This window comes from Polyodon spathula, chromosome 24, assembly GCF_017654505.1.
Source record: "Polyodon spathula isolate WHYD16114869_AA chromosome 24, ASM1765450v1, whole genome shotgun sequence".
Classification (NCBI taxonomy): Eukaryota; Metazoa; Chordata; class Actinopteri; order Acipenseriformes; family Polyodontidae; genus Polyodon; species Polyodon spathula.
In genome coordinates, this window is record NC_054557.1 from 19,614,402 (window position 1) to 19,625,957 (window position 11,556).

General features: G+C 47.1%; 2 protein-coding genes across 3 annotated transcripts; one reads left to right on the forward strand and one right to left on the reverse strand.

Moving 5' to 3' along the window:
* Positions 1 to 2,996: 2,996 nt before the first annotated feature.
* On the reverse strand, positions 2,997 to 6,426 carry LOC121298664 (zinc finger protein OZF-like). Of its 2 annotated transcripts, none has more exons than XM_041225832.1 (3): positions 6,185 to 6,426; positions 4,920 to 5,381; positions 2,997 to 4,533 (listed from the first exon to the last, which is right to left on the reverse strand). In XM_041225832.1, the coding sequence occupies exons 2-3, from the start codon at positions 5,308 to 5,310 to the stop codon at positions 3,320 to 3,322; spliced, it is 1,605 nt and encodes a 534-aa protein (XP_041081766.1). In that variant the 5' UTR covers positions 5,311 to 5,381; positions 6,185 to 6,426; the 3' UTR covers positions 2,997 to 3,319. The 2 variants fall into 2 exon arrangements, with proteins under 2 accessions (XP_041081766.1, XP_041081767.1); XM_041225833.1 differs by having other exon boundaries at positions 4,920 to 5,402.
* A 510-nt stretch (positions 6,427 to 6,936) lies between these two features.
* LOC121298739 (rRNA 2'-O-methyltransferase fibrillarin-like) lies at positions 6,937 to 10,943 on the forward strand. Its single transcript, XM_041225955.1, has 5 exons — positions 6,937 to 7,069; positions 9,497 to 9,649; positions 9,942 to 10,070; positions 10,273 to 10,367; positions 10,695 to 10,943. The coding sequence occupies exons 1-5, from the start codon at positions 7,060 to 7,062 to the stop codon at positions 10,887 to 10,889; spliced, it is 582 nt and encodes a 193-aa protein (XP_041081889.1). The 5' UTR covers positions 6,937 to 7,059; the 3' UTR covers positions 10,890 to 10,943.
* Positions 10,944 to 11,556: the final 613 nt, after the last annotated feature.

Consider the following 11,556-nt stretch of genomic DNA (forward strand, 5'->3'; position numbering starts at 1 on the left):
AATATGGGAAACAATTGCTCACTGTAACCATGTAAGAGAGAGTAACTGGCGGTTGGTTGCACTTGAATGGAGTAACAGCTGAATAATAATTTCTATTATAATTAGTAAGATAACAAAAACTAACTGTATTCTCACAGGCTCTAAGCTGCTAGAGTATAAATAGCAGGGCACAGAGGAGACACATGCAGGAAAGCTCCCAATATCTCCAGATCATCAGTCCAGGGCTTCAGGTAATCTCCTCAGTTGCCTATCTCTGTTCATGCTAGTGTAATTTATCTAAACAATAAGAATGTAACGTGACTAAAAGATGGGAAAACATTGTCCAGATTTGATACACGGTCTGGTCTCATCCTTACAGCGTAACAAACTAATTAATTCCTTGTTTAGCTTAATTCATAAATATAACATCTGCAGCTAAAACTAATTCTGTTCATGTAAACAAACTGTTACGCTAACAATGTGTGTTTTGTTTTTTTCTAATGAAGTGCAGGGCTTTTCTTTTGGAAAGATTTGACATAAATAAGGAATGCTTTCTTAAAAAAGCACAAGGTGAATATAAATAGCACTGTCGCTTCTCCTCGTCTGAAACATTGCTGGAATCAATCTTAGGGGAACTTCAGATCTATCACATTAAATCTAATGTACCCACATAACTCTTATGTATTGAACTCGACACTTTGCAGTCTGGTGATCACAACGAAACAGATGCAGAGTGACCGAGCACGTTGTCGAATTACCTACATGCCGGTCCGATGCCAAGGGGGCGGGGGGGGGAGGGTGTAGGGGACCAGCCCCCCCCCCCCCCCAGATCTCATATTGAAGATACTTTAGATCTGTTTGGTAACATTTCAAGGAAAACACAAACTCTAATCAAACCCACTTTGAAGGGTCCCGTTTGCCGGGTTTTCCACACCGTACATTTGGAGGGCGGAGTCATAATTGACTTGGGTGACCTCAGACATGAGACCACTTGACATCTGAGAGCCTTTATAATTACCTCTATCCAATCCATCCAGACTTAGCATGTATTTGCCAGTCATTAAAATTCTGTGCCGGTGATTCTTCTTCTTTCTGGCTAATTGGATTTTTTGTTGCATGTCTTTGTTTGGATGCGCGGCTCTGATGGGAATTCAGGCCGCATTACCAGGGCAGAGTAGATAACCCTGTTGTCAAACACTGCGTTAGTCTGAGTTACTGGAGACTGTGAGCTGAGAGAGATAGAGAGAGGGATGGTGTGTGTGGGCTGGATCCTGACCTGAGCTCTCGCTATCTCAGCTGTGTAATTAGCTCTCATGCAGCACTGCACCATACACAGGAGGTTAGGGAATAGGCCAGCGAAAATGGACTGCAGCTTCCAAATAACATCCATGCAATCTTACAATACAGACGTGTATATTCATCAATATTTAGACCAGACAGCTCTAGCTCGCACAGGTCGGCTTGAGGTCAGTTCTGCTCACTTTATGCCCTTTTCTCAGGCAATAAAACCCTCTAGCATCACGCACGGCTGACAGAGCGGCTTGCTTGCACCCCGGCTCCTAGTTTTTGTACTTTTAATTAACCTTTTCCTTGCAGTAACGAGTCTCGTCTTGGGCCTCAGTGATGCATCTTTTACCCTGTGGCTATCACAGAGTACTGCTGTTGCTGGCAGTTGCTAACGTATGGTTTAATAAGAGCCACCTAGACACTGATGTCAGTGGAAATGTCTAAAGTCAGATCTTCAATAAGACTCAGCGGAACGAGGCACACAAATCAAGGGGTTACAGCACAGCTGGGGGGGGGGGGGGGGGGGAAAGGGGGGGGACACAGAGACACAGCTAATAACGTTACCCGGAGACGTTCACAAAATCATTAGATATGAAATGGTATTCAACAAGAGATTCTGTTTTATTCTTTTTTACTATCCTTTTTATGATATTTCAATTATTATTAATGAGTCGTTTAGCAGACACTTTTGTTCAAAGAGACTTCCAGAGACTAGGGGGGGGTGAACTCTGCATCATCAACCACCGCTGCTGCAGAGTCTCTTCCAACAGGACCGCGTTTGTTTTGCATCTGAAGGACGGAGCACAAGGAGGTGAAGTGACTCGCTCAGGGTCACACACAGTGACTGGGCCAGGATTTGACCCTCCTGGTATCAAAGCCTTTTCATTAACTGCTGGATGTTACATAACTTTATTCAGCAGGTTTCATTCGACTTTAAGCAGCAGAATGAGTTATAATCCCCATAGGGTGATGCAGATGTGTTTGCCAGTGCGGTACAGTGCAACCGTTCCAAGCCATGAATAAACGCTGCGAAATGCAAAGGTGGAGGAACAGTAGCCCAGAACTGCTTTGAATGAACAGGGGAGGGGTTTTTAAAATGCACTGCCAACGCTGTTTAGAAAATATTTCCTAGGAGAGAGACATTAGGCTGGGCTTCCTCCCACAGAAAGTGGAGAAATGCTCTGGCGCCCACACCAGCAATGCCAGAGAGGATATCTAGAGCAGTCGCAGGCTCTGTTAGTATTTAGCGACAGCATCACCTCGCTAACGCAGCCAACAGTAAGTGAGCATGTATTGATTTCGCTGGCCATACAGGGCTATGGGGGGGAAGAGGGAGTCCACCTCTGCAATTCACAAGTGTCCAGCAGGTGGCGATATAACACTTAAAAAAAATAAAAAAAACAACGAACACAGTGGTGGCGCTAGATAGCAAGGCACAGATAAGCAGAGTAACACCACAAACAATCCACTGTCTTTATACAGTCGTTTATTGTAACAGAATCCAATAATGCGCAGTGCGTTCTACAGGCTCTGATGAAATACTAAATGGGAGACTGATGTCATCCCCCCCCCCCCCCCCCCCCCCCCCCCCCCCCCCCATTATCCCTGCACCCCCCCCCCCCCCACCCCCCCCCCCCCCCCCCCCCCCCCCCCCCCCCCCCCCAAAACTCAGCTAACCTTGGAAAAACCTGCCAATGCATTATCCCTGCACTTTTACTTGTCCGAGCTAATGCATTATCCCTGCACTGTTGTCCGACTAATATGTCACTGTAGATATAACTCTATAAGTCTAATGCTTTGATCCCAAATACAATCGGCAGGGCTTGGAAAAACCTGCCACAACACTATCAATAAGGGGGTGGGACTCAGGATGGAAGAAACGGGCGTGGCCTTCCAATTGAGCCACGGCGTCCTCACAAGTCGAAATGGAATGGTTCCTTCGTCTTTAGAAATGGATGATTAAGGGCGACCTATAAACCCTGCTGGACTGCTGCAGAAACAAGTCTGTCCGCTTGACTTTACAGTTCTATGGAATTCAGATGGAAAGCTCATCTCACAGTGCGGACTGGCAGGCCCCGGGTTCCGCTGCCGGCCCCTCCCTCCTCCTCCTCCTTGTCCTCCCGCACTTGTGCCTCTTCAGGTGGCAGGACTGGCTGAAGCTCCTCCTGCACTCCAGGCAGCAGTACGGCTTCTCCCCTGTGTGAACCCGCCTGTGCGTCTTCAGGTTCTCCAGTTGAGCGAAGCTCTTCCCGCACTCCGGGCAGGCGTGCGGCTTCTCTCCGGAGTGGATCCGCAGGTGAGTCTTCAGGTTTTCCGACTGGTTGAAGCTCTTCCCGCACTCGGAGCACAGGTAGGGCTTCTCTCCCGTGTGGATCCTCCGGTGGGTCTTCAGAGCTCCTGAGTTGATGAAGCTCTTCCCGCACTCCGGGCAGGGGTAGGGCTTCTCCCCGCTGTGCAGACGCAGGTGGGTCTTGAGGTGCTGGGAGTGGTTGAAGTTCTTCCCGCACTCGGAGCACCGATAGGGCTTCTCTCCCGTGTGGATGCGCCAGTGGATCTCCAGGTTCCCGCTCCGGCTGAAGCTCTTCCCGCACTCGGAGCAGCGGTGCGGCTTGTCTTCTGTGTGGATCCGCTGGTGCCGTCTCAGGTTCCCCGGGTCGCTGAAGGTCTTGCCGCACTCGGCGCAGCGGTGCAGCTTGGTCCCCGCGTGGACCAGCTTGTGGGTCTCCAGGCTGTCTGGTCGGCTGAAGCTCTTGGGGCACTCGGAGCAGGGGTAGCGCTGCACTCGTGTGTGGATCTCCCCGTGCCGTTTCAGAGCTCGGGAGTGACGGAAATTTTTCCCACACTCCAGGCAGGGATGGGGTTTCTCGGCAGCGTGGATCCGCTGGTGTTTTTGAAGGGTGGCGATTTTGCCGAAGGTCTCGCCACACTCGATGCAGACGAACTCCGCTGCGTGAGCTCTCTTCTTGTGCAGGCTGAAAGTCCTCCTGCTTTCGAAGCTCTGCTTGCATTCCTCGCAATTGAACGCTCTCTCTCCTCCTACCGGCGCTCTTACTCGCAGACGCCTCTGAACCCGGGGGCTCTGCTCATGCTCCTTGCACTCCCTGCGATTCTTCACTCGCACCTCGTCTTTTTCCTCTGTCTGTAGGCGAGGCTGCAGCGATTTTTTTCGAGCGTCTTGTCCCCCACATTTTGCGTTTTCAGTACTGGTGCCCTGGTCTGTATTTAAGTTTGCAGAGTCGATGCTGTCCACGCAATTCTTGGACGGCTCTGCATTAAAAAAAATTAGGTTAGTTAAGCAGTGTGCTGCTTTGTGTGGAATTTTCTTTCTTACTAGAGTTATCTGTCCTCCACAGAAGGGATCCATACGCATTTTTTTACTAGCATTACCCAAGCGTTCCTTGAGCAGAGACTAAGCACTACAGCGAAATCCACACTGAAGGGAACGAAATAAAACCAACACCTGAATAAACTGATTTAGCACGCAGTTAGCATTAGTGTCTCTATAATTACACCACATATATATTAACTTCCATGAAATCAGTGACATTGGAATCACGTTGCTGATCAAACTCCTGGGTATTTACACGAGCAACACCTTGCCATTAGACATCGATTATAACAAACTTCTGTTTGAGAACCAGCCTTACACTTACCAGCTCTGCTGGCTGCGGAAGACATTTCGTTATCATTGGAGTCGGAGGGGTCCTCTGCAAACCTTTCATCTTTCATGCAAACCATCTCATCTTCAGTCTCCTCCTCTTCACCGTTACAGACCATGCCCTTGACAACCTCTTCCTTAGTGGAGACGGATTCCAGTTCCGGAACCTCGTCTTTAATGCGGGCAGGGGCGCTCCCTGTGGAGACGCTGGCGTCTCTTTCTCTGTCGTTCTCTGTCTTTCTCGGGTCACCTGTTTCCTCCTCCCAGTTTCCACTGCTTGAAAGCCCCGACCGTGCAGCCCGCTCTTGGGCTCGGTCTCTGTCCGAGTCTCCCCCCTCCTCTTCAAGGACGACCCCATTGTTGGAGGCGACGGAAAGGGATTCCATGGTTGTTTTATTTATTTATTTATTTAAAATCTGGCACGAAGTGAAACCGTTCTCACTGCAGCATCCGTGCGCTGAAGAAAAAGAAGGGAGACCTGCCAATAAGGAATGACACTGAAAACACAGAACCTCAGAATTACTCCCAGGCACATCACAGCATCGCTGATCTGCTCTGTGTTCAAATCACAAAGGGAAGAACTCTTTGGGAGAGAACTGAGACCATCTAGGCTCCCACTGCATAGCAGTGCGATCCATTCCTGGTTTCACTAGGAGTTTCATGAGACACACCTCAGCTTGTTACCTACGATGATAAACAGATTTTGTTTGCATTATTTCCAGGTACAGAATGTCTAATCTCAGCAATACGTTAGGCACGTTATGCATGCGATATCCGTCAGAATTCACAATTTCTCAGCATTAAGAGTACAGACGCTACCGCTACTACGCAGAGCAGACGGTTTCTGTTGGAAACGCCTACACCCTCACCCCAGTACCGTCTGTATAGTTTTGCGGAACAGACCTCTGCGGTAATTAAAATAAACGTTTAGGCAGAACAATGTTAAGAACACTTAGGGAAAATATATATATATATATATATATATATATATATATATATATATATATATATATATACATTGTATTTGTTGCTGGTTTGTGTGACGTCAAACGTGTTTTGAGTGGCCTTTTTTTGCCAGTTGAGCCAAACTATACCGTCCTAAAAATTCAACAGTGAAGGCTTTTCAAAGAAAACTCCAACCGCGTCACCCATGAAAGGGTTAATGCATTTTTTTAACTGGTGTCGAGGTGGTCAATGCAGTTTATATATAGACAGCTAATGCACATCGACAGAAAGCCAGTGTTAGCTAATGTAACGTACCTTCCTGGGCTTGTTTTGGTTTGGTTTGGTTTTACCGCTTGCTTTGCGTGTCTAACCCCGAACCCGAGCCCGCGTAGTCTTTCACATTTTGCAATGAAAAACACGCCCCGCGGTTCAGAAATCGCTTCTCTTCGAAACCGCGGCCAGTGCGATGTTTATAACCCCACAGAGAATGATTAACAATGGGTTTTTTTTGGGGGGGGGGACCCAAAAGGGCCGCTGAATTTGTGCAACATCGTTTACAGACCGTCCTGTAACAGCAACGCGTTCTGCAACCCATACGCGGATGTCAGTGTAGTTCATCTCTAAAATTTATTTTATTAAAAAAAAAAAAAAAAAAAAAAAAGTTTTGCTTTTGAGGTTTTTTTTTTTTTTTGTTATAGAGGTAAAGGGGGTGAGAAAAAAAAAAAAAAAAAAAAAAAAAAAACCTATGAGATGTTTAGATTTTGAATATAATTAAAGCAATGTCTATATTATTGTTCTGTAGAAATCTCAAGAAATGATCTATACAGCATTGCAACTACGTGACCTCGGATCCAATCTATGGAATAAACAGTCAAACGCAGACTAATGACTAGAGAGTGCTAATCATTTAAAAAAAAAAAAAAAAAAAAGACGCACCCTATAGACTAACCTGGAGAAGAATAATAAACGAGTTTATTATCAGCCCTCTTTACCGGAGCCCGCGTGTAATTGCAAGCCATCCAACCTAGGGGGCAGCAGCGGCAGAATCGGGGCGCTGCGACGCGGTGCGTCCACGTGTGTGCGCGCAGAAGGGAGCGCTGCAGGAGCAGCTTGCATTGAGACCGGGCAGCGAGCTGCAGGCAAGCGCATCAGCAGGAGAGCTCGCAGGGAATTAATAACCCACCCGAAACATGAGGCCAGGTGAGTGCACGGCACGCCGGCAAATGCAAACCAGGAGACGCACGGTGATTTATTTGTTTTTTTATTAGATAAAGCCGTCTTGTGCAGGGTACATTAAATGCAGAATCGAAAGGAGTTGGTGCGGGAAAGGGATCCGCAGTGCGTACAGAAAGCGGGGTTACAGTGGTGTGTGAGAAAACACGAATTGTTTGCGCTGTTAATTCCGTTTATTTCATAAGCTAAATGTGAAATGAAGAGAGAGAGGGGAGTTATGTCTGAATTTTGACCGTAAACGCGGCTCATGTAAAGCCTTGGGCCTGGTTTTTAAATATTTATTAAATAATAAATAAAGCAATTCATAATTAGCAGCTGCTAATATTGGCTACTGCGTCACTAAAGTTTAGTAACCAGTGCTAACTTTTTATGCGTTAGTAACACTACAGACCATGGCTGTGCTGCGGGTTTAAACATCGCATCGCCTTACTCTCCGATTATCGCTGTCTGTTTTCAGCACTGATATATAATACAATACGGTTCAGTTTTTTTTGCGCGAGTGTTTTCATTTTATTTTGAAAAAAAAAAAAAAAAAAAAAAACCCGATAAGTTTTGCAACACCATAAATGCGCCGTGTCTTTCTTTTCCAACGAAGCGCAGCCATGTGGCCACCAACACGACACGAGGAAGGTTTGCCGGAAACGGATTCAAACAAGCGCGTTTGGAGTATATCTACGATATATATCGCCGATATATCCAGTGTTCACGAATACTTCTGTCGTCCCTCATGCGTAGTTGTTTAATTTGACTACCCGTAACAATGTTGCCTCTGAGACCCGTGTGTCCCAGCCCGGAGCCTGCTGTTGGATTCTGCAGCTCACGAGTGAAAGTGTGTTGAAGTAAACGTGGTCGGGGGTTTCTCGTTTAGAGCTACGTGTGCTTGCTATAAATCCGAGACTGTGTAGAAAAACAAGACACGTCGGCTAGAGATGTTGCAAAGCTAATGTTTAATTCTGCATAGTCGCTGTCTGAAATAGCCAGGCATCTACAATACCGTGAGCAATGGAGCATCAAACTAATTCTCATCAGCTAAAAAAAATAGGGAGGGGGACGGAGAGGGGGGGCAATTTAGCTGTAAACAGGGTTCAGAAAACTTTTTTAAAAAAAACTGTAGTTTCATTTCCAGTTACAATTCTCTTTTTAATTTGCACAATTCCACGCAGCGGTATTGTTAAAATCAGTAGCAGCGAATGACTTGGAAGTCGCTGTTCGCGTGTTAGTCCAGGCAGTGTTCATTCAACTGCCTTTTATCTGAAGCCTGTCGCAGGCCATTGCGATGCCTCGGAAATATCCATTTCAATATCCTAGGACGGAATGCTTTTCCAGACTGGAATTGAGCCCAACCCTGGTGTTGAGACAGCAAACTTATCGCAGCTGCATTGGCACGTCGCGTTCAAACCCGAGCAGAACCTGTGAAATCTGTTTTCCTGCCTGTTGCACCTTCTCTCCACTGTCAATTATTTCCTCTCCACCTGGACTTCGGGGATATTGCCGTACCAATCAAATCACACCATGTCACAAGACGATTATTTAAACAAGTGCATTATCAGGGTGTTTGACTGAATTAGGGTGTTTGCATTTGTCAGATGGCTATCTTAATAAAAAAAAATAAAAAATAATTCTTGTGCAGACACACATACTAAGAAGTACTGGAAAGAAATTAGCACAGATACTGTTTAAAAGTGCCCAGGGTTTTTACTCAGTGTCTGTTTTAGTGCTTGCATTGCCCCCCTCCCCTGTTTAACTTTGTATGAGGTTTGCAGTTACAGAAATAAGGACGTCTTTTCTTGAGGTGCTTTTACAAAGTTGAGGAGGTCCCCTTAAGTTCTATTTGCCTGCCGCAGACAGCAAAACACAACTTGATTGAAAGCGGCAGATCACTTTCAGTGAGCTGATCTAGTCTGTGGTTGGCAACCAGAACTGAAGATTCGCTCCTGGGGGGAGGGTATAGATCCCACTATAGAGACCCCCTCTAGACTTCTCACAGGGTGGCAGCACGCCCATAATCTTCAGGGCACAGACCCCAAACCTTGCGCAACCAGATCATTCTACATTTTATAATTTGCAAAAGTTACAGGCTAGGCTTCATATTTCTATTTCGTTTGCAATCTGGTAAGATACTCTATTCGCTGTGCAAAAAAAAAAAAAGCTAACAGTTTTCTGACAGCAGCTGAGGTGAGAGTTCCCGTCAGCACCCAGAAAATTAAGCTGGTCGTGGGTCTTTTAATTGAACCTTCTTTTAGAAGCCCAGAGCTGGGTTACGACCACACACACACACGCGCGTGCGCGCCGCGTCACTAAGACGTCTGGGACGAATAGACCGTCTAGCGAGGGGACACGACTTCGGGCCCAATCAGTCTCTCTCTCCCTCTCTCTCTCTGGTTTCTTGTCCAGGATTCAGCCCTCGAGGAGGAGGATTTGGGAACAGAGGCCGCGGTGGGTTCGGAGACCGTGGGGGGCGGGGAGGATTCGGAGACCGAGGGGGGCGGGGAGGATTCGGAGACCGCGGGGGCCGTGGCCGAGGAGGATTCCGGGGAGGCAGCAGAGGTACTTTGGAATATTATTATTATTATTTTTTTTTTAATAAACTCATCAGAGATGGAAATAAGACTCCCACTGCATAGCAGTTTGGTCAATTCCTGGGTTCCTCAGAGTTTAACACCACTTGAGCATAATACCCATACACTGGGGCTAATCAAGCTGGTAGTAAAAGCTGGAGTGGATGACGCTGCTGTTCAATAGGAGTCTCGTTTCTACCCCTGCAATGTATTTGAGGCAGTCTACACGCAGCACTGTGTCTGTCTGCTAACTCCTGCCCCCGGTGCGTCTTTCTCCCCAGGCGGGTTCAGGTCCCCAGGAGGTGAAGGAGGTTTTCGGGGGGGTCGCGGGACGCCCCGTGGAGGAAGAGGGGGTCGAGGGGGCTTCAGAGGAGGAAAGAGGGTCACAGTGGAGCCCCACAGACACGAAGGTAAGAAGTTTTTACATCCCATTTGGGGTGCTGTGTGCAACACCAGTTCCTGTCCCTGACTAGTAGAGGGGTACCCATTCACCGAGCCGGGGCTACATTGCAAACCTCTGATTTTGCCTGTTAAACCCGACTGGCCTTCCAGGACCTTGGTTTGATCGGAGCCCGTTTTTTGTTTTAAATGTTGCTCGCTGGTCTTTGGCAGGAGTCTTCATCTGCCGTGGGAAGGAGGATGCTTTGGTCACTAAGAACATGGTGGTGGGGGACTCTGTGTATGGAGAGAAGAGGATCAGTGTGGAGGTGAGCTGGGCAGAGCCTGGGGGAGACGCGGCTAGATTCTGCACCGGCGTAGCATTGAGATCAGTAGTGCATGCCTTTTTTTTTTTTTGTTTTTTTTGTTTTATAGTTTAGCCTTTTAAGCCTGACCTGCAAACACAAATGTTTTATGTAATTGCATATATTTGTAATTCTTATCATTTTGTTTTATTATAACTGTTACTTTTGTCATTGACACTTCTTGATGTTGCAGAGTGCTTTCCCGCGTGTTTCCTTGAACCTGCATGTAAAGTGCGCCGAGAAGCCGAGGTGCGAGAGGCACTCTGTAATCACGATGCGTTGAAATTGCAGGATGGAGAGACGAAGATTGAGTACAGAGCGTGGAACCCATTCCGTTCTAAACTGGCGGCCGCGATCCTGGGAGGAGTGGATCAGATTCACATCAAACCCGGGGCTCGGGTCATGTACCTCGGAGCAGCCTCGGGAACCACGGTGTCGCACGTCTCGGACATCGTAGGACCGGTGAGCGCCGTTCGCTGGGTTTAAGACTCTTTCAGCTGGGGGGAGCTTGCTGGTTCCACTGGTTAGGGAAAGGGGCTTGTTACCAGGAGGTTCAAATCCCAGCTCTGCCAGTGACTCGCTGTGTGCGACCCTGAGCAAGTCACTGAACCTTCTTGTGTTTTTCCCTTAGATGAGATGTAAAACAAACACGGTCCTATTGGAAGTGACTCTGCAGCAGCAGATGATGCAGAGTTCACCCCCCTAGTCTCTGGAAGTCGATTGATAAAAGCAGCTTAAATGACTAACTGTAATGAATAATTTTAAAGTAAAAACTTTTTTTCCCCATTCAGTTTTAGATGCCCAGCTCTTTAGAAGGAAAGTTTCTGGGATGTGTTAATGGACAAGAAATATAATTTTAGTGTTCTGCGTTCAGGAACAATTTACCAACGAGGGGAGGCTATCTGGCCAGCGCAATGACTGTCCAGTTCGGAGTAGCCTGGTAAAACTAGTGATTATAACCCGTTCCACACCCTCAGCTTTCTGCATGATCTAGGGTCTGACCACTCTTTGGTTTGCAGCCGTGTCTTCTGGTCACCATGCAGGAAGGCTAGAATATACAATATGAAAATAATTGCATGTGGGCTTTAGGGGAACAGTCTGAATTTTATTTTATTTGGTGCTGCTGCTGTCCAGTTTGCGTCCAGTAGGTGCA

Bases quoted from the DNA above. Each gene is read 5' to 3' on its own strand.
- LOC121298739 (XM_041225955.1), top strand. The intron at 9,650-9,941 runs GTACTTTGGAAT...CTTTCTCCCCAG, and splicing joins ATTCCGGGGAGGCAGCAGAG to GCGGGTTCAGGTCCCCAGGA. The intron at 10,071-10,272 runs GTAAGAAGTTTT...GGTCTTTGGCAG, and splicing joins GGAGCCCCACAGACACGAAG to GAGTCTTCATCTGCCGTGGG.
- LOC121298664 (XM_041225832.1), bottom strand. From the start codon at position 5,310: ATGGAATCCCTTTCCGTCGCCTCCAACAATGGGGTCGTCCTTGAAGAG. The intron at 4,534-4,919 runs GTAAGTGTAAGG...TTTTTAATGCAG, and splicing joins TTCCGCAGCCAGCAGAGCTG to AGCCGTCCAAGAATTGCGTG.